The 20,481-nt window shown below is 45.0% G+C and overlaps 1 protein-coding gene across 1 annotated transcript in view; it reads right to left on the bottom strand.

Annotated features, from left to right (window-relative positions):
• Positions 1 to 1,910: 1,910 nt before the first annotated feature.
• LOC307231077 (BMP/retinoic acid-inducible neural-specific protein 3-like) overlaps positions 1,911 to 20,481 on the bottom strand; it is a 68,593-nt gene continuing 50,022 nt past the window's right edge. The window contains exons 5-8 of the mRNA XM_080001629.1: positions 11,354 to 11,459; positions 10,659 to 10,895; positions 6,814 to 7,033; positions 1,911 to 3,624 (exon numbers count right to left, since the gene is read on the bottom strand). Of these exons, the coding sequence (XP_079857755.1) occupies positions 2,508 to 3,624; positions 6,814 to 7,033; positions 10,659 to 10,895; positions 11,354 to 11,459 (1,680 nt within the window). The 3' untranslated portion in view covers positions 1,911 to 2,507. The remainder of the gene's footprint in view (positions 3,625 to 6,813; positions 7,034 to 10,658; positions 10,896 to 11,353; positions 11,460 to 20,481) is intronic.

Here is a 20,481-nt window from a genome sequence, read left to right as displayed (position 1 = left end):
GCACGGCTTCCCGTTCTAGTCTGAAAGAGCTTCAAAACAATCAATAAAACCCTGGAACACCTGATACAAATGTATTTTTTTTTCAGTACACACATAAACACAACATATAAACATAACTGTATAACATACATATAAGGACTATATGACTACATTTCCCTATAAAGAGAAAAAATAATAAAATTGAAGGCTTAAAAATTTGCCCCATTGGACTTGAATCTAAGCGCAGTGAGAAGTTGCAGCAGAGTGGTAAGTTTCTCAAGAGTAAAGCGTTCAGGTTGTGCTATAAACAGTTCTGTTGGGAATCACTAGTTGAATACTGTAAGGTCTGGCTTGAAAAATAGAGATTGCAACATCGGTTGCACTATAATGGTTGCTGCAGTGTGACTCATGTGCGGATATTTAAAGTATTTGTTCTTTCTGTCCCTGCAAAGCTGCTACCTGAATGATTCACGCTGCTGCGTTGAAAAACCAAACGTCACAAAATAAATTATAATTACTTACAGACCACACATAAAAATGTTTTTATTTAGTGTATTAACAAATTGTTTTATACATTTTATAGACATTGCTCTGAACTTTTATTTCACCAACGACAGTATTATAAAAATAAATGCACATGTAACGTAGGATGCCTGGGATCATGGCTGTTGTGATTAAGGTGTCATTTCATTTCACTCGGCCAATCTGGAGTAATAGTGGAGTAATACAGCATGTACTTGTTTTTTTCTTTGTTTTTTTTGTCGTGGTGGTGGAAAAGTCTGATTTTGGTGCTCGGTTAAAGCCAAAAAAATAAATAAAAACGACAACACATCGTGTGCCACTGTAAGATGTACGGCCACGGCCAGACCCGGACCGGCTGATCAGGAGGAGGGGGAAGCTTCCCGGTGGGCGGCTGGTTGCTGGTCTGGTGACGAGGCAATCATTTCATCTATTGAAAGGATTTTATCGTCGCCATAATTGATGCGGCGCCGCCCGCTGCTGTGACTTCTCAACCCGGCTCCCAGTGCCTCACATTCTCATACACACACACACACACACACACACACACACGCACACACACACACACACACACACACACACTGCTACTGACACGCCCCAGCGGCCCCATTGCATAAAAACCAGCGTGGCCCACCCACACCAAACATGAGACAAGCCATGAGAGCCGCTCTCCAGATCCTGAAAGACCTGAAAACTATGGAGGAGTGTTGCATCCATTCGGGGGAAATTTTTACTCCACGTCACGTCATCACGGACATTTGTCCAGAACTCCCAAGGGAGGGAGAGCGGCTGATCGCTTCCCCGGGAACCAGGTGCCGCTTCACGGACTCTAATACGCCACTGAAACAGCGAGCTGGTCGCTGTTTCAGTGGCGTATTAGAGACAAATTACACGACTCAGCTCTCCAAGTTAAATCGCTTTTTTTGTCATATGAATGAAAAAACTCAAACTCAGTCTATATGCTTCTGCGAACTAATCTAGAAGATGCGCAGACTTTTAATTTCAAAATAAAAGCTGTATTTTTATTTTTAAAATGACAAAGTTCAATAGCTTTTTTTTGTCATGGGCGCACTCCAACTCGGTCTCTATTGTTATAGGAGCTAGTCTTTGGCTTTTTGATTTCAAAATGACGGTAATTTATAAGGACTTTTATTTTCAAATCCAAAGGCTGTGCAACATGTAGTTTATGCCCTGTGTCCTAATATGACCTAGTCTGAGCGTTACTGAACTTGGAAATTAAAAACATATAAATAGAAAAGCCTTATTTTTTACAGATTTCTTCATGATTAGTGTTAAACCCAATGCACCCTGAAAAAGATTGTAGAGGTTGTACAATAGGCGTTCAACGCTTAAGAGCTAAAACTATCAATGTTGTCATTGTGGACCCCCCCCCCCCCCACACACACACACACACACACACACACACACACACACACACACACACTGAAGTGGGCAGGTGAGCAACATGGAACTCCAGGGCTGAGTTCCTCTCAACTGGCAATGAAACAATATTTAATTCGGGAAATCTTCTGAAATCGAAACGACAAAAAAAACGACAAAAAAACAAACAAAACAAGAAAATGAATTGAAATAAGAACATGCTGCTGTTAAAATGTTTACATTGTGAAATGATCACATTGCTTGGATAATACTTGTCAGCAAAAGCTCTTTCCTTTTTATGTAGGTAACTGGTTAAAAATCTGTGCAATCTACAAACCTCAGCACATAGTAGGCAACGTCGTAAGTGATGATGAGAGAGTTTGTTGCTGACGTTCGTAACCGTGGCGGTTGTCCCGTCTTTGTCAGGAAATTAAAGAAATAAAACAGCGAGACGGGTGCAACGATATCCTCCTTAGATTTTACAGCGTCGTCCAAATTCGGATGAAGGATGACGTGAGGACCCCGAATGCACGGTGGAGACCAGAAACAACTTACCCCTCTGATATTCCACAATTGCTTTTAAACATTAATGGGGGATCGATAAACTACCACGGCCATCTGTGCGAGTTCTAACTACACAATTTGGTTGTTTCGTACTCCATTGAGTTGGGCTGTTTGGCGCTAAACGCCTGCAGCGCCGTCTGGATTCTGACGACGTCGGTAGGGGAAAGTTTGAGCCGGTGCCGCAGCAGGCAGGCGAAGAGGTCCAGGAGCTGCGGTCCGGGAGGGGAGAGCCGGTTCACCCGGTCCCTGATCTCCAGCAGCTGCAGCAGGGCCGAGTCCTGCGATCCCTGGGTATACGGGTAGTCCAGCTGCAGAATCAGATCCTGGATGGCCTCCGGGTCAAAGTGCATGCTGTAGCCGTACACCTGGATGCTGTTGATCTTCATGTAGCCCAGGTTCCGTCCCGGCTCTAGGAAATCCAAGGGTTCGTAATAGACGCTGCCGTTGCCGCCCGGTGAGGGCGCCTTAATCCGACTCCTCAGGTAAAAGTGGACCGTCTCAAAAAAGGTCTTCCACTTGTTCCCCAGAGTCAACGTCCAGTTGTAACAGTCGAGAGGGATGTCTAATTTAGTCCTCTCCCAGTTGGGGTAGTCGCTCTGCTCGATGGGCATGATCCAGCTCTCCGAGTGGCTCCCCCCGAAGGGGTTGATGTAGACGGACAGCGAGGGCTCCAGGGTGCTGTTCTTGGTCAGGCAGATCTGCAGTGACATCCCCATCAGCATGTGCACGTGGTTGGACTTGTACTTGTTGCTCTTCAGCGTCAGCAGCATCCTCTTCCTCCAGGAGGGGTCGAACCAGTTGTTGAGCCGGACGTCGTTGCTGACGAAGATGCCGTGGACGCCGATGCGGCCGTCGTGCCTCTGCAGCAGGTACCGGAGCTCGGTGTCCTGCAGGTCCGTCTCAAAGCCGATGTAGTGGTCCGTGGAGTCGGGCACCTCGTTGCGGCAGATGCCCTGGCTCAGCATGAAGCCGGGGTTGCAGCTGGCGCAGCGCGAGCGGTTCTCGTAGGAGCAGGACGCGCAGGACGAGCCCTCGCCGACCACACAGGGGATGGCGCCCTGGCAGGACAGGTGCTCGTAGGGGCAGGAGCAGCTCCGCGTCACCTCCAGGTAGGAGCCCATGTGGTTGTTCTGGCTGCAGTACAGGATGGAGAGGATGTAGTTCAGCCAGTAGCTGAAGGGCCTGGAACAGAGAGAAACCATGTTCACGTGACATGAATCATAAAAAAAACCCTGGATAGTCAACATAAAAGGAACGACAGTATGCTTTCGTTGCATAAGGAATAAGGAATGTTCCTCAAGTTTCCTCGCGGTTTGCAGGCTTTCCATCTCCAGTCATCCCGTTGCACACACAGAACACCACGCTGAATAATCTGGAGCCAGTAAACAAATGTATTTTTTCTGAGTTTTTTCGTGTGTGCTTTGAAAAACACGGCAGCGCAGCTTGACTATTAAATATAGTGAGCCGTACAACCGCACATGCACACACACACACACACACACACACACACACACACACACACACACACACACACACACACACACACACACACACACACACACACACACACACACACACACATACACACACACACACACACTTTTTTATTTAGCTGCTTTACTCTCAGCTTGATCTACTTTGTCTGTCAAAATCACGGCAATCCCTTCAATGTAAATCCCTCTATTTATACAAATATAATGTTATGGTGAGACGGTAAACGTATTTACTGATAAACAACCCATATGATACGACTCTAAACACAAGATTGATCTATTTTTGTTGTTGTTGACTGTTTTCTGATCCGACACAGACCTTAGCGCTTTGACACATAAATAATGACTGATAAGACGCATTGAATATTCTCTTTTTGCTCTACGAAACAAAAAAAAAAAAAAAAAAAAAAAAAAGCCAAAAAGCCACTATGAACTAGGTCGTTATGGCAGAGAAGAAAGTATGAAGGGATGCCGTGGAGTGAAATAAATCTCAATATTAAAAAAATAAAAATAAAAAATGCAAAGGCAAAGAAAGAAAATAAATCTTTTAATAGACCAAGTATTGGCCTAGAATTGCGCGTGTGAGATTATTCAGATGGCTTTGAAAAAAAAAGTGTCTTCAACAACCTTGCCTGGAAAAAATAACGAATTCTAACTTCTAGAGGAGTTTTGAAAGTAACTTTTGAAAGGGAACAGAGAACTGATTCCAAGAAACTTCCAAGATGTTTTCCATTATTTTAAGAACGCAGTTGTTTAAATGCAGACTGTTTTATGAGACTAAGATCATTTCTGTTGCAAGATTTATTTGATATTGTTTTGAGAAATCTAATTAGGAGAAATGGTCTCACCTCACTAGCAAATCCATATTTTCCCCTAATTTATGTTTTTTCTTTTCTAATTATTGACATGAATGTGTTTGAATGAATACTATCAAGGTCGTTTTCCTTCCAAAATTGCGGAGGGGAAAACATCATTTAAGTACAACTTAATTTAAGTAATTCTAAGTCTGTAAAAGTTACCATACATACCACCACCCTCAGGATGGGGTCTAAAAATTCTAAATACTTTTTCTCATGGATTAAATGGGGGGGTGTAGGGAGCATCTATTTGTCAATAATAATAATAATAATAATAATAATAATTATAATAATAATAAGAATAAGAATAACAACAACAACAACAATAATACTAATAATACTAATAATAATAATAATAACAACAACAATAATAATAATAATAATAATAATAATAATAATAATAATAATAACAATAACAATAATAATAATAATAATAATAATAATAATAATTATAATTATAATTATAATTATAATATTAAATATAGCAGCAGGCAGCAATACGTGGGGTCCAGGGTAGCCGGCTCTCCATTAAAGTTCAATGGAGGAGTGCGCTTTGGCTCTCTGTTGTCTTATGTGACTGCAGAAGCTCATTGGCTCCACCCTGGTTACAGTGTAATTCTATGATCGGGTGGTGTTTGCGGCTGTGGGTGGGTTTCCTGAGCCGCAACTAACGACGGTTATCATTCTGAAGTACGGCTGCATGAGTAGGGCTCAAATGATAATCATAGTTTAGTCAATATTGTGATCACTATTATTTATCACATTATAAATCCATTTTGGAGTTATTTTATGGCACTTTGTAAATCAACAGAAAAATGCCTTCGTGATAATAATGTATTTTATAAACCTATAAATAAATAAAGGTAAGTGGTTACACTGACTTCAAAAACAAAAAAAACACACACAAAAACACAAAAACAATGAAAATATGTACACATACACAATAAATATATGTTCCTCGTATAATGTTATTCTGCTTATGGTTATTGTTACCAGCATTTAGAATTCAGGAAGATTCTTTACATATATATGTCTGCAAATGTGATGTAATTGGGTTTTTATTTTGTTTTATTTTCTTACTGTGGTGCGGGTCAGTTGTCCTCAGAAGTGTATATATATTCATGAAATTAAATACGCAGCACTTTGTTTAATCCAACGGTCTTCTGGTAATATTTTAACTTTAATTTTTCAAACATAATATAGTTTAACAGTAATCAAATTATACCAATAACTAGACTGCAATGCTATCACGTGACCTGTGCGAGCCGTCATTTGCGCACGCGTTGATGATAATAAATGCCGCTATTTACTAAATTATTCCAGGACAATGGACCGGTCTGGATCAAACTTGGACCACGGCATGTCAGAACTGCCCAAATAAACATCTTGTTCATCTTGTCTGTGAGTCCAGCATATCCATGACATCCATAGACTACATTTTTGTAGTCTATGGATGTTTTGCAGTTTTGCATTAACAATGGCAATAGGCCTAATAACCTTTATCGGAATAGCAAATTTATTAACTCGAGGCGATTTGCATGAAAGAAGGTGAACAAATAGTAACAGTAACAAAGCAAACAAGCAAAATGCATTTAATAAAAAAATCTGTAAATATTATACTAATTCTCAGATTTGGGTCATCAATTTAGACCTTGAAGCGAATGCTTTTTCAGTCAGCGGAAACACTTTCAACAGACAATGTTATTCCACTTAAATATTGAAGCACAACACAAAAAAGCCAAAGTGTCTAGCTTAGAATACCCAAGGAGACCGAGGCGATACCGAGTCTTTAAAGGTGGCGAGTCGAAGTCGCAAACTCCGTCGGACACCAAAACAGAATTTGTCGTAGCACAAAGCTTAACCGAGGCAAAGAGCGTTGCTGATTAAACAAAGATCACACCGCAGCTTAACGCCAATTTATTTTTTGCCGATTTTCACACATTCATATTCACAAACAGTCACCGGGCCTGGCGCGGCCCACCCTCCCCCACCCAAAAACAACGTTCGATGTGGCTTCTCACCTCTCTCTCAGCATAATAATTTTTGGCTGCGTTCGACACCTCTTGCTGAGCGCGAACAGCTTCCCGACGATGCGCCTGGCTTTGCCCAGCAGCTGCTGCGTGCCGAGCTCCAGCTGCTTGTAGCGCTGGTGCACGGGCTCCATCTTCCAGAAGTAGAGGATGGCCGACACGTTCAGGGTGTAGAACGTGGGCAGCCGCCGGACAAAGTTCTGGAACTCCTCTGAAGACACACACACACACACACAGACACACATACACACACACACACACACACACACACGCCGAACCAAATCGCTTATTTATTTGTTCGTCCGACTTTTGTCGTATCAGACCTTTCATAACAGATCAATATGCCTGAAGAAAGTTTGGGTTATAAAAAAAAAAAGCCACGGAAGTCAGGTTGTGCCACTCCTGCCGACGCCTTGACTCCGTCGTTGGTTCTATATCTGGAGATGAAGCTGCGGCTGCTACTAATAGGAAGGGGTAAGACGCAGAGGACAAATTCCCCGACGGGGATGACTCACACATATAAGATTCTTAGTCGAGACTTATAATTTTGAGAGAAATAATCACCGAAAACCCTTCGCTTCAGATTTGCAGGCAAAAAAAAAAAAAAAAAAAAGAAAAGCGCGGGGGGGGGGGGGGGGGGGGGGGTGTTATATTATGAATATTAATTTCATGCCACGTGCCTCGTCTCACGGAAGCCGCTTTGAATCGCTGTCGACTGTGAAACCAAGCCGGACGAAAGAACTGGCCCCGTCTTACTTTTTGTACTATGACGCCGAATCAAACGAAGGGCTCGAGATGAATCCAGGAGCCAGGAGGCGTCGCGGGAGTCAGGCTCCGTGACACGAAGGCCAAAGGCGAGGAGCGCCGCTAAATTGGGGTCGGGAGGATTTTCATTTCTCCCTCTTTCCTTCTAATGAACGGGCCGACGGCATCGCCGCCCTCGCAGGGAGCGGATCCGGCTGCAGAAAAAAAAACAACCAACAAAAGCAGGCCAAAAAAAACAAAGGCGAAAAGCGGCGGAAGCCGATCGGGGGGGGGGGGGGGGGGGGGGTCCGACGCAGGCTTTTTCGGGACGGTCGCCCTCCCAGGAAATCCAATAACAATATCATCACCGAATGATTTGTTACCTGGAAAATCAATACACTAATGAGCAAACGAGCGTTGAGGGTCACGCCCATCGTAGGAGCATACAATTTGGACCCATCGACTGGGGGGGGGGGGGGGGGGGGTGAAATGAATGTTCCATGACTTTTTTTTTTTTTTCCCCCCGCTGGACGTGTCATCCCGTTCCGGTGGATTCATCTTCCCTCGCTCCTTCATTCTCTCGGGTCTCGAGAGCGAGGGATAAATATTTGCTGACTCACTTGGCACGTGGCACAAAGTGTATTTCCCGTTAGTTCTCGCGGGATTCCCGTCGACACCGTTGGAAGCGGAGGGAGGGGCTGTCGCCTGCCGCCTTTTGTTCCGCCCGCCGCGGCCCCGCGCCTTCCCGTGTCTTTTCGCCTCCCCGCCGCCTCGCCCGGCGCCAAAAAATAGCAAGACCGCAAACAGCGGGAGGCCGATCGATTTGGGCGGCGAAGGGCGGGTTCGTGTTTTTTTTTACTTCCAAACGTATTTAATCTAAAAGCTCACCCAAAACCCCCCCCCCCCCCCAAAAAAAAAAGAAAGTTAATGGCTGCGACGAGCCGCATACAAACAGTGGCCCCGGAAAAAAAAAACGGTGCCCCGAGCGACTCTATCCGTGCAGTCACGTACTATTTTTGCCACGTTTAATATTAAACGCCGACAACTTCCAAGTTTCCTTAATATTTTAGGCGCGAATGTAAAATATACAAATTTGCAGTCAATTTGGAGCCGCTCACAAACACGCAAGCTAAGTGGCTGCCGGATTAAATATGAAGTGGCTGAGTTATTTTTCCCTAATTTGGAACATTGCCGCAATTAATGAGCGAACTGGCGGTGGGGTATTCACGCACGCACGCGCGCACCTACGCAGCGTTGCCTTTCAGCGAGTTAACGAGCAAAAACCTCGGCGCCAAGTGGCACAGGGATGGGAGCGCGACCGAGTGCCGACGCCGCACGTTTCTCCTCGGGGCTGCAGGATTGTGTTCCTCTTCCCCTCCCTCCGGGGAGCGGCCAAGTGGAGGGCAACTGGGGGGCGATTGGGGCTTGGCATTTAAAATCGCAGTCGCGCGGGCTCCGCGGTGCTCGGCGCAGGCGGTGAACTTGACATTAATGTTTTGTTAAAATGACAAAAAGCTGGAATTAAGACAATATTTGGTTCTCGGATGAACCCCCCCCGCCCAAAAAAAAATACAAATAAAAATCTGCTATTGCATGACATGGCGACCCGCGACGCCCAGGAGTCACAAAACCCTCTCGTTTCCGGGCCGTTCTAACTACTGCAGTAGAAAGCAGTTCATCTTCATTCATCCAAACGTTCAACCGTTTGGTTTGTTTTCCGAAAACGTTGAAAGAGGCGCTCCTTTTTTTTTTTTTTTTTTTTTTTCCTTTTTTGGGGGGAAAATTCGCCTTTTACCTATCGTGCTCAGATTCAGACGAGAACGAGTCGTCGTCCGATAGCGCTCGCCTTTTTACAACGGGTGGAAATAAAAACAATCTAAACGAGATCTCCGTCGCCTTGAGTGCCGATGGATCAGCGTCCAAAACAGCACCACTTACAGAACTCCGCCAGGTGCGTCCCCCTCATTGCACAGGCGCTAAGCGGGTTGATCCCATCCACGGCGTCGCATCAGGCTGCAACGGTAGGCGTGCAGCCCGTCGCCCGTCCCTGCAGCCCGACACGGGGGGGTGAGATTGGCGTTGACCTTCACGTCTGAATCCGGGTGAAATAGACAAAAAGCCAACCCCCCAAAAAGCTGGACTACCCCTCGTACAAGATGATGGGGGTTTACGAATCATGTCAGATATTAGCCCCGTGTTCGCCTCGACAACCATTGCCTCAACGCTGCGCTGCATTGATTGCGGGGGGTCGACTGCAGGTAAATAATGTGCGGCATGCCCGTGCCTGTTTCCTCGTTTTCAGGTTTTAAATGAACCGCCGGGCTTGATTTGGCAGCAGCTTTCATGTATATTCATCCATGCTTTGATTTCGGTCTCCCAAACGACCTTCATTCCGGCGGGTTTCGGATAAATGAGGCCCCGCTGTAATCCCCCTGAGAAAATGTAAAAGAAGGAAAATGGCTGCGAATTGTCAGTCAGGCGCAAGTATGACGACAAGCTGCGCCTTGAAATACACATTCACGTTCGGTTGAAGCTGACGGCTTCGAACAGTCGATTTGATACAAATCACATTAAAAAAAAAAACGGAATCCGCGTAGCCTGCTCGGTACGTTTCCATATAACGAGGAATTTGTCCCGGTAAAGATTGGTGCGTTGAAGCCAAGACCACTGGCAAAACAAACCTCGACAGGCTGAAAAACAGCCAAATACACAAAGACATACGGAATGTACTGCACAGAAAGGGATTTGAAGCGATGGCTGGGGCTAAGTGGCGCTACAGCTGCAAGCATGGCTTTGGGTTTAAAGTACACGTATGACGGAAGACGTCAAGCCCCGAAAGCGTCCGATTCCCCACCTTGAACACAACCCCTCCTGGGCGCAGTGCGCTCCACCCACACTCACACGGGTTGCCGGAACAGAGAGCTGGAGTCAGAGGTTGATTAAAAAGCCAGGAAGAGGAATTTCGTCCTTCAGGAATGGGAAGTTATTCAGCACAGTGTGAGTGTGTGTGTGTGTGTGTGTGTGTGTGTGTGTGTGTGTGTGTGTGTGTGTGTGTGTGTGTGTGTGTGTGTGTGTGTGTGTTAGACCCTGACCTGACTCCTCGAAGTCCTGGTTGGCCTCGTGCCAGGCGTCCCTGATGTGCAGTAGGCTGGCCTCCATCGCCCGCAGGTCCACCTCGGGGCAGTTGCACCGCGGGTGGTCGGCGGCGCACTGGCACCAGCAGTCGCCGCGGCGGCACACGAAGCGGCCCTCCTCGCTGCACCCGATGTAGCTGAGGGCCGCCTGCACAAAGGGGGCCCTCAGGTGCTCCGGCAGAATGGCCTGCAGCCCTGAGGCAAGGGCAGGGGAAGGGGAGCGGGGGGTGTGAAAATGTCGCCCGAGCACATGGAGGCCGCCGTGCGGCTGCCAGCGCCAGTCGCGTCGGTTATTGACGGAAGCCACTGATTCACCCCCCCCCCTTATTTTTTTTTCTCATACCCCCTTCCGTCTCTCTGTTGTCTTCTTTTTCTAAGCTTGTCATACGCTTGGCAACCACTGCAATCTGCTCACATCTGTTTCATTTCAAGTTCATTGTTTTTTTTTTTGTAACTTTCGCTGCATGCGATCAGCCGCTCTGCGGCGTGTGCCAGAAGAAGGAAAAAAGCCTTAAAGACTGATTGAAGTTGATTTTCCTTTTTTTTCTGACGGCACTCCAGTTGCCGACGCGGCGGCGCCTCATAGGGAGGAACACACGCCGTGACAAATTCCATCAGAGATGGCGGACGGGTTCAATTATGCACGGCCTAACCTCGCAAATGAATCTTGTTTTCGGGACTCTGAACCAGAACGGAGCTGACGGAGTCAAGGTTGTCATAGTTACTGCATCCGAGAGGGCCCGTCCTCGTCTCGGTCACCTGAAGGGAGAGGGGCAAACAGAGAGAGAGGGAGAGAGAGAGAGAGAGGGAGAGAAAGAAGCTCATGTGACAGTAAACCAGTGATATGTCAGCAAGTTTTACAGCAGGGGAGAGAGAGAGAGAGAGGGAGGGAGGGAGGGAGGGAGAGAAAGAGAGGGAGAGAGAGGGAAGATGGAGAGAGAGGGAGAAAGAGGGAGGGAGAGAGAGAGAGAGAGAGAGAGAGACAGAGAGGCAGAGAGAGAGAGAAGATGGAGAGAGAGGGTGAGAAAGGGAGAGAGAGGGAAAGAAAGGGAAGATGGAAAGATAGAGAGAGGGAGGGAGAGAGAGAGAGAGGGAAGATGGAGAGAGAGGGAGAGAGAGGGAAGATGGAGAGATAGAGAGAGAGGGAGGGGGAGAGAGGGAAGATAGAGAGAGAGGGAGAAAGAGGGAGGGAGAGGGAGAGAGAGAGGGAAGATGGAGAGAGAGGGTGAGAAAGGGAGAGAGAGGGAAAGAAAGGGAAGATGGAAAGATAGAGAGAGGGAGGGAGAGAGAGAGAGAGGGAGAGAGAGAGAGAGAGAGAGGGAAGATGGAGAGAGAGGGAGGGAGGGAAGATGGAGAGATAGAGAGAGAGGGAGGGAGAGAGAGGGAAGATAGAGAGAGAGGGAGAAAGGGAGAGAGAGGGAAAGAAAGGGAAGATGGAAAGATTTAGAGAGGGAGGGAGAGAGAGAGAGAGGGAGAGAGAGAGAGAGAGAGAGGGAAGATGGAGAGAGAGGGAGGGAGGGAAGATGGAGAGATAGAGAGAGAGGGAGGGAGAGAGAGGGAAGATGGAGAAAGACAGTGTGAAACATTAATGCTGCTGGGTGAGTTAAATAGGGAATAATTCCCTGTCCCCCTATGGGGGGGGGGGGCATTACATATTACACATAATTTAGGCATCGCCACACGGCGTTAATCACATTTGGGGGAAAATGACTTTGCAAACTCGAAGGGGTGGAAATTTAGTTGTGGCAAAGACCCCCCCCCCCACCATAATGGCTGTGTCACTGCAGTAACCAGTGGAAGTGACGTCCTTCTCCCACAACACCTCCAGCCAAAGATTCGCCGTGCCAACACCAGAAAATCACGTCTTCATATTCCAATTATACGCCTGCACTTGAGGGTGGCTGTACGGAGCTCTGCGAGGGGCCCTTCCAGGCTCTTGTAGGTACTCGGCGCCTAATGTACATGTCGGCGTCGGCTACGGGAAAACGTAACGCCGTAACGCCGTAAAACCTTTTGTCCGTAGAGACGCGCGGCGGCGGCTTTGGACGGGACGCCAGAGAACGAACAAAAGGGGAAAATCCAACGAGATGAGAAGTCTCCTATAGGCGGCTGTCAAAAAGAGAGGAGGCGCCGTGGGGGGCGGGGAGGAGCAGAAGTTTCCTCGAGAGCGACCCAAGGAGACCCCTTGGGAGAGAACTCAGACAAGAGGAGGGAGAGGGGGGGGGTGTTGAGCTGCGGCCCAAAAGGAAGCCCTCGCTGAGTTATCCAGAACGTCGCCATTGTCTCTCCTCTGAGCCGTCGGTTTAGGCCGTTCGTGATGGCAGCTCCATTATCCCTCTCAAAAGCCTGATTGAAAGTTTGCATGTATGTATATATATATAAAAACACACACACACACTCACACACACATATGTATATATATATATATATATATATATATACACGTATATATATATACTGTATATATATAAAACATTTTGCCATTTCCTCTGCGAAATCAATCTTCCCTTCTCGGAAATATTATAGAGAAACTGGGTGACAGTGTCTTGTAATATTTTATTTAAGGCCCGATATAAGTAACACGTCAATGCCCGCTTGGAGATTAATGGAAGTAGCAGGGGTACCGAGCCCCGGGACGGAAAACGCAGTTTTTCTTTTGATGTCTACTTTCCATGCAGAAGAGAAAAATGGACGTTCTCATATGGTTCCACAAAGACAGAGGGCCCAGAGCTTTTGGAGTGACACTAATGCGTACAGAAGTATTCATATCACCATGGCAACATCATATCCCCAGTTTCTTGAAAATATTGTCATAGTGACAACATAACAAACTCTCACATTATGGTCGGATCTCAGCGAACTTGACTGCTCATTACACGAGCCTAAACAACGCTGTGATGATGATGATAATGTTAGCTACAGATTTTAGCTACAGGTATATGTATCAGAAACTACACTTACATGACTGCACTTTACTTTTAGGTTTCTGGACTTAAGGTTGCTGCTACAATTAAAATTTACATTTACAGACCGGTGGTTGGGAACCAGACTTTTTTCTAAAAATGCACCTGCAAAAAATAAAATAAAATCAGAAATGATCTCTGCTCTGCCTCCCCATTCCCCATTTCTCCAAATTAAGCAAATTATAAAGTGTGTTTTTATTGTAGATGTAGTTTTTTTCCTCCCTGTCCTAATTGAATGAAACAAAAAGCCCTGTGCGTAACGGGGAGACTTTCTCATGCACCCCGCCCTCCCCAACTCCCCCAAATGGCCGTGAACATTTTGTGCGTTGTGGTCTGGGCTGTGATAATAAAAAGGGTGAGGACCCCCTGATCAGGCAGATAGCCATAACCGAAAAATGATCTTGAGCTTGTGGAGCTAGTTCTGTCAGACAACTTGACGGCGCCACATGCTTGCACGCCCTTGATAAAATGTATTTCTTGCACTGTCTGTCTGCTGCACTGTCACTTTCATGACTTGATTTTATGCATTCTATGTATTTTATTTCTTAACTTTATAATGTGCTCTCTCCTTTCGCATGTTTCTTTGCACTTTTATTTACGTTTACGTTTTATTTAAAGCACTTTGAATTTAGTTGACTTGTTGTTGAAACGTGAATACTAGTGGCTTCGTGCTAACTGTTTTTTTAACGGCTTTGGAGGATCTGAAACAGCGATTTCAGATAACTGAAAGATCTCCAGACCGGTTCGCTGGGGCTAGGATACCGGCTTGACAAGGTAAAAATGCTATTCGGGGAAAAGGCAAAATCATTTTTAACAAGGTATGGTATATACCCTACACCCTATATACAAATATACAACATATATAGGGTATAGGGTACGAATATTTACCCTATACCATATAAGTGATTTGGGGGGTTGGCAACGAAGCGGAGTGTCAAACATGTTTTAACATCGTTACACGCCAGCAGACGTGCCCTGACTCGGGTGGCAGGGAGGGCTCACTCAACAAATCCACTGCAAGAATGAGTCGTTCGCAAACGTAGGATTCACTGGAAATCGTTCACGATTCGGTGAACAAATCTTTTTAGTGAACCGAATCAAAAGATTTGTGTCCCTGAAAGGGATCGGAACACCTACCACTACAGTAAACCACAGACTGAAGAACGACTTTATTTGGTGGACAGTTCTCCATTTTCCTTATGAGGTTATTTGGGATATAAAAAGGTTATTTTCAGGCATTTTCACACCGAACAGTTATGGGGACTCCCTGAGCGGAACTAGGAAGTGGGGAGGTCTCCCAAGAACTACATATGTTCAACGGCATTTTTTCTGGTTGTGTTCGCACTGCACCGGAACTCTGATGCGACGCTGGAGTGACGTCAGCCAACGGGGTTTCAGCAGGAGGTCGGTAACTTTCACTGACTTCTCCTCCTCAGCACACTAAAATCAGTTTCTGAACAAATTTGAAAATTGAATTAGAATCTTCACTCATATTAGATCTAAAAGATGTACAAGGGCTTGCACCGGGACAGGATGTTTTGCTTCATTCAATTAAGGTCGTAAAATAAAATAAATGGAATATAATTACTAAAACTATTTTTATTGTATTGTATTTTTATTGGTAACTTTTTACTACCACTTAGTGTGCGTGGGCTGGTCGGCACCCAGAGCGACCGGGCAGACTGTCCTCAGTACGCCGGGGTGAGGGACCGTGGGCTTAGGTCTGGACCAATCAATGTGCACTGACATCACTGAAGGTTCCTCTCGTGTTGCTTAGTCCCTGCCCTGGAGTAGGCCCCCCCGCGGCCCAGAGGTTGCCGGGCTGCGTAGTACGGTGCACCTAACCCTAACCTAGACAGGGGCACGGTGCTTTGTTTGTTTCGTTTAATAAGAAAATATTGTCAAATAAAATAAAACACAATGTGGGCAAATTGCATCCTCATCGCTCCCTCAGAGGACACACACACACACACACACACACACACACACACACACACACACACACACACACACACACAAACACAATTTTAGATCCGGTGCTGTTCATAAAATGGGGTGAAGGTGGGTGCTCCCTCGCCGGGACGGTTTGTTGAGCTATTATTTATTTTCCCTCCCCGCGCTGAATGCGCTGCGGCCACCTTGAAACACAGTGGTACTTTGTTGGGTCCCTGCTCCTTGAACTTTTTTTTTATTTTTTTTTTTCGGTCCGTGAACATTTTGTGCGCTGCGGTCCAGTCGGCGGTAATTTAAAACGTTGGGACCCCCTGATCAAGAGTGACGTAAAAGTCGCATGGATTGACCGCTCAGACTGAGATTGCGTTTGGGACCACGTATGGAAGTGGCTCCATTCCAAATTTAAAAAGATCAGATTCCATGTGATTTGCACTGTTCACACGGTCGTGAAAAAAACAGATCTGAGTAATTATGAGCAACAAAATGGGATTTGGGCCACTCTGGCCTGCAGTGCGAACGTAGTCATCACAAACCGTCTGATGAAGCCTGACCCACTTTGTCCAATCCAATAAAATTACAATAAAATCATATTTTTACCAAAATTCTCCCCAGTAACTCATCAAAATCACTTCCAAAAGAAAGTAATGCATATGACATTATCCAAAAAACCCGATGCCAATGAAGCTTCATCAAATCGGAGAGAGAGAGAGAGAGAGAGAGAGAGAGAGAGAGAGAATTAAAATTGGAGATCCGTCGCTGGGATTCCTATTTTCTTTCTTTTCCACGTTTCTCTCTCTCTCTCTCTCTCTCTTTTTAAAATGTTCTTTTTTTTGTAACGTGTCAACACAATTAATTCAAACAGAATCCGAGCGACCTCAGCGGGGGAGCCGCAGATTAATTTCCAGCAAAGACAGATGTCCGAGTTAAAGGGAAAAATTTACCAAATGCAAATCTAAACATGACTTTTTCTATGCATAGCAATGAGACCATCTGCAAGAAAAGAAAAGGAGAAAAGAAAGAAAAATATAGATAGAAAGAAAGATAGAAAGATAAAAAGATAGAAAGAAAGAAAGATAGGAAGCCAGCGGCGCAGAGCGTGCGTGGTTAACAACCACAGCAACCACAACAACAAAATACTCTTCGCCTAACTCTCGACATTTTATTTTGTGTTTCCAAGTTCTTGTCGGGAATTAGTTTTTCGGGGGATGGGGTTCATGATGGGATGTGTAAAGGACATGAATTGGATTGTTTGGAGTGTCGCTGGTTAGTGAGAATGCGCCATTATCGACGCACAAAGTATTGGCGCTGACGGTGCGAGAAAATACACACGAACAGCTGCCTCTAATGGGAGCTGGTCATTTGCACTTACAATACAATCCAATACTTCTCCTGGAATAAGCACTTTGTAAAGACGCATTTTTTTTTGTTGTTGTTGTTTTTTTTGTAAACGTGGTGGGGAGGGGTTAATTCGTATAAAAAACAGCCAGCATAAAGAAAATTTAAAAAATAAAATCAAGGATCAAATTAAATAAAAAAAGGCCAAAAAATAAAATGTATAAAATAAAAAGTATAAAATAGGCTAAATAATAGCCAAATATACAGAAATAGCCTAAAAATAATGTACATTAATAGCAACATATATAAAAATATACAAGATACACAAAGAGTGATTCATGCACACGATATATATAAATATGAATATATATATATATATATATATATATATATATATATATATATATATATATATAAATATATATATATATATTTTTTTTAATACTATGTACTTACCAAAACATTACAGAATAGGATTATGAATGTGAAAATTATGAATATGTTAAATGTAAATGCAATAAATTTGGCACTCTTAATAAACAAGCTTCATGGTTCCTAAGTGGCAGCCATTTCTGACCAGGTAAATTTGAGGAGGGTGGAAAATAAAATAAATATCACCAAATATAGGAAAATAGCCAAAAATACAGAAAATAAATAGTCAAATCCAAACAAATACAAATACAAATACAATTCTGTGCACAGGATACATCATTGGTATAGGTACATGAGGTATGAATTATTACAAAGTACTATGTACTGCAGTGTTACAACAATGCAGCATCGTGCAACATAGCGCTTTCTAGATGTTAAAAACACAAACAAACAAACAAAGGAACAGGAAAAAAGATAAACGTCAGACATAACTGCTCCCTTACTCTGACGCCTAAGTCGTTCATCAGGCAGCTCATATCTAATACAACCCTAACCTTAATGAGACGGACACGCTTTGCTGATGAAGATTCATCGCTTTTTAAGGTGATTCGCAAAAAAAAAAAAAGGCATAAAATGTGTCAGATAACGTCTGAATAATAACGTTATAATGGACCTTGAAATGTCGACAATTCCGGCTTGTCGAAGGAGCGGGGAGGGGAGTCCATGGAAGGCATAAATATTTCATCGGAATCGCCTTCAAGAACGGGCCCCCGTCTCTTCATAATCGCCGAGGCGCAAAACCCACATTTGCATGAGTGGAGACGCGTTTCCGCTTGTTTATCGGTCCTTTTCGGGGGATGGATTTTTTTTTACTACTCTTTCCCCACACTGGCTTATAGGTCCCTGACGGCAAACAGCCGTGGAAAGCCCCGTCAACCCATCGGAACGAGATTATCTTTCGGGGCCCCCGAGGGGGAAGACAGGGAGACCACAGCGGGGCACCTTTATGGAGAGGGAGAAAGTGGGATTTGTTTTTTTAATGACCACGCATCGAGCTATGCTTTTTTTTTTTTTTTACCCGAGTTTTTCGCTTAAAGGCACTCTGAGCCAAGCCATTAAGAAAATGAAAAAGAAGAGAAAAAAAAAAAGCTTATACTGTATACTTGTACTTGTACATGGTCATTATTTGATTTATTAATTTCTTAGGCTTGCGTTTGTTTACCCAGGGTTGTTTGTGTTTCGCGTCAGGTAAATCAGACCACAGACATAAATATCGGTTTACTTCCTTTACTTTAACCGTTCTTGTTACATAAATGGTAAATCATTTCGCAAGTTTCAGGGAAGTACGGACTGTACTTCCACAAAATGTACGAAATTATTAATTATTTCTGATACCTAGTGATGCAAGACTCGCAAATGATTCGTTCCGGGTGAACAAATCTTTCAATTAACTCTGGAGTCGTGAGTCAACTTCAGTAAAAATGATGGGATTTTATTCCTCATTTTCTAATTAAGTTGGATTATAGAATTGTTATTATTCTTTAAGTCAAACTGTTCGTAGTGTTGCCGTTGGGGCCTCACACGGACGCCGCATCGTGCCCGTTGGCTCTATCTACTACGAAAGACTTTTACACAGGGGAGACTTCTGTCGAGGGGGTGGATCTGTGGATCTATGGATCTATGGATCTATGGATCTCCGTTGAAGGAGCTTGAGGTAGCGGCAGAAGCGAAGGCACATGCAAAGCGACATCGTCCCCTCCCTGAATAATGAAAAGCGCCAAAGAATGTGTCCGAAATGAATTATTCATCCCCAAATTGAATGATAAAAGGAGGACGGTTTGTGGTGTTATTTATGTATCCAGACATCAAAATTGCTCCGACCTGAGATACAGAGAGAGAACGGGAGAGAGAGAGAGAGAGAGAGAGAGAGAGAGAGAGAGAGTGTTTGCTAATGAAACCCCTAACACTCATGGATTCTCCAACGGCAAATAGGGGTCGAACGATGCACCCCCTTACATCCCACACCTGGACCCCTTCTCCATTTGGGTGAATGAATCATGGAAACGGAACCCAATGCGGGGACCTGTAAATCAATGGCTATGGTGTGCCCACTGACTCAGCATTTTTCCTCCTCCAAATCCATCATCTTTCATATATACTTTATATATACTGTGTATATATATATATATATCCAAAACGACAGGCCTTGTTGGGTGTTCCCAGTATGCAGTGGTTAGTACCCACCAAAAGTGCTCCAAGGAAGGACAACCGGTGAACCTGCAAAAGGGTCATGAGCGCCCGTGGGCTCATTAACGTGCCGAAGTCTCATCCGTCTGGTCCGATCCCACAGCAGAGCTACTGTAGCATACATTTCTGAAAAAGTTAATGCTGCTATGATAGAAACGTGTCAGAACACACAGTGCATCACAGCTCGCTGCGTATGGGGCTGTGTTGTTGCAGACCAGTCAGAGTGTCCATGTTGATCCCTGTCTACCCCTGAAAGCTCCTACAATGGACACGTGAGGGTCAGAACTGGACCATGGAGCATGGAAGAAGGTGGCCTGGTCTGTTGGGGTTAGGGTCCGATCTGATGGAGCATCAGTGGGATGTGCTGGAACAACAAGCCCGATCCATGGGGGCCCCCCCTCACAACTCCCAGGACTTAAAGGATCTGCTGCTGACGTCTTGGTGCCAGATACCACAGGACACCCTCAGAGGTCTTGGGGAGTCCATGCCTCAACCGGTCAGAGCTGGTTTGATAGTACAAGGGGGCCGACATAATATAAGGTTTTTAGTGGTGGTTTTAATGTTGTGGCTGATCGGTGTATACTATATACTGTATATATTTGGTCCATTTTGCACACGGCCTCAGTAAAAAGCTGGTAAGACAAATCTCTTAGCTCAGAGCTCTTAGAGGAGATTATTTCAAATGAAGCGGATGACTCATGGTGGTGACTCCCCTTTCCTCGCCTTTTTCCCCTCGTTCCTTTTGCTGCTATCTTTTTGTTTTTCACCCCATCCAGATTTCTATCCATCCAGGGCTTCTGTGCTTGTATGATGTATCTCCTCAAACCAGGGGGGCGGACCAGCACCAAAACAACCCCCACCTCCTCCACCTCCATCCGGCATCCATCTACGTCCGGGAGGGATGTGGTGGG

This window comes from Zeus faber (genome assembly GCF_960531495.2).
Source record: "Zeus faber genome assembly, chromosome: 1".
NCBI lineage: Eukaryota > Metazoa > Chordata > Actinopteri > Zeiformes > Zeidae > Zeus > Zeus faber.
The sequence above is the reverse complement of the archived record's forward strand: the minus strand, read 5'-3'. Positions and strand labels throughout refer to the sequence as shown.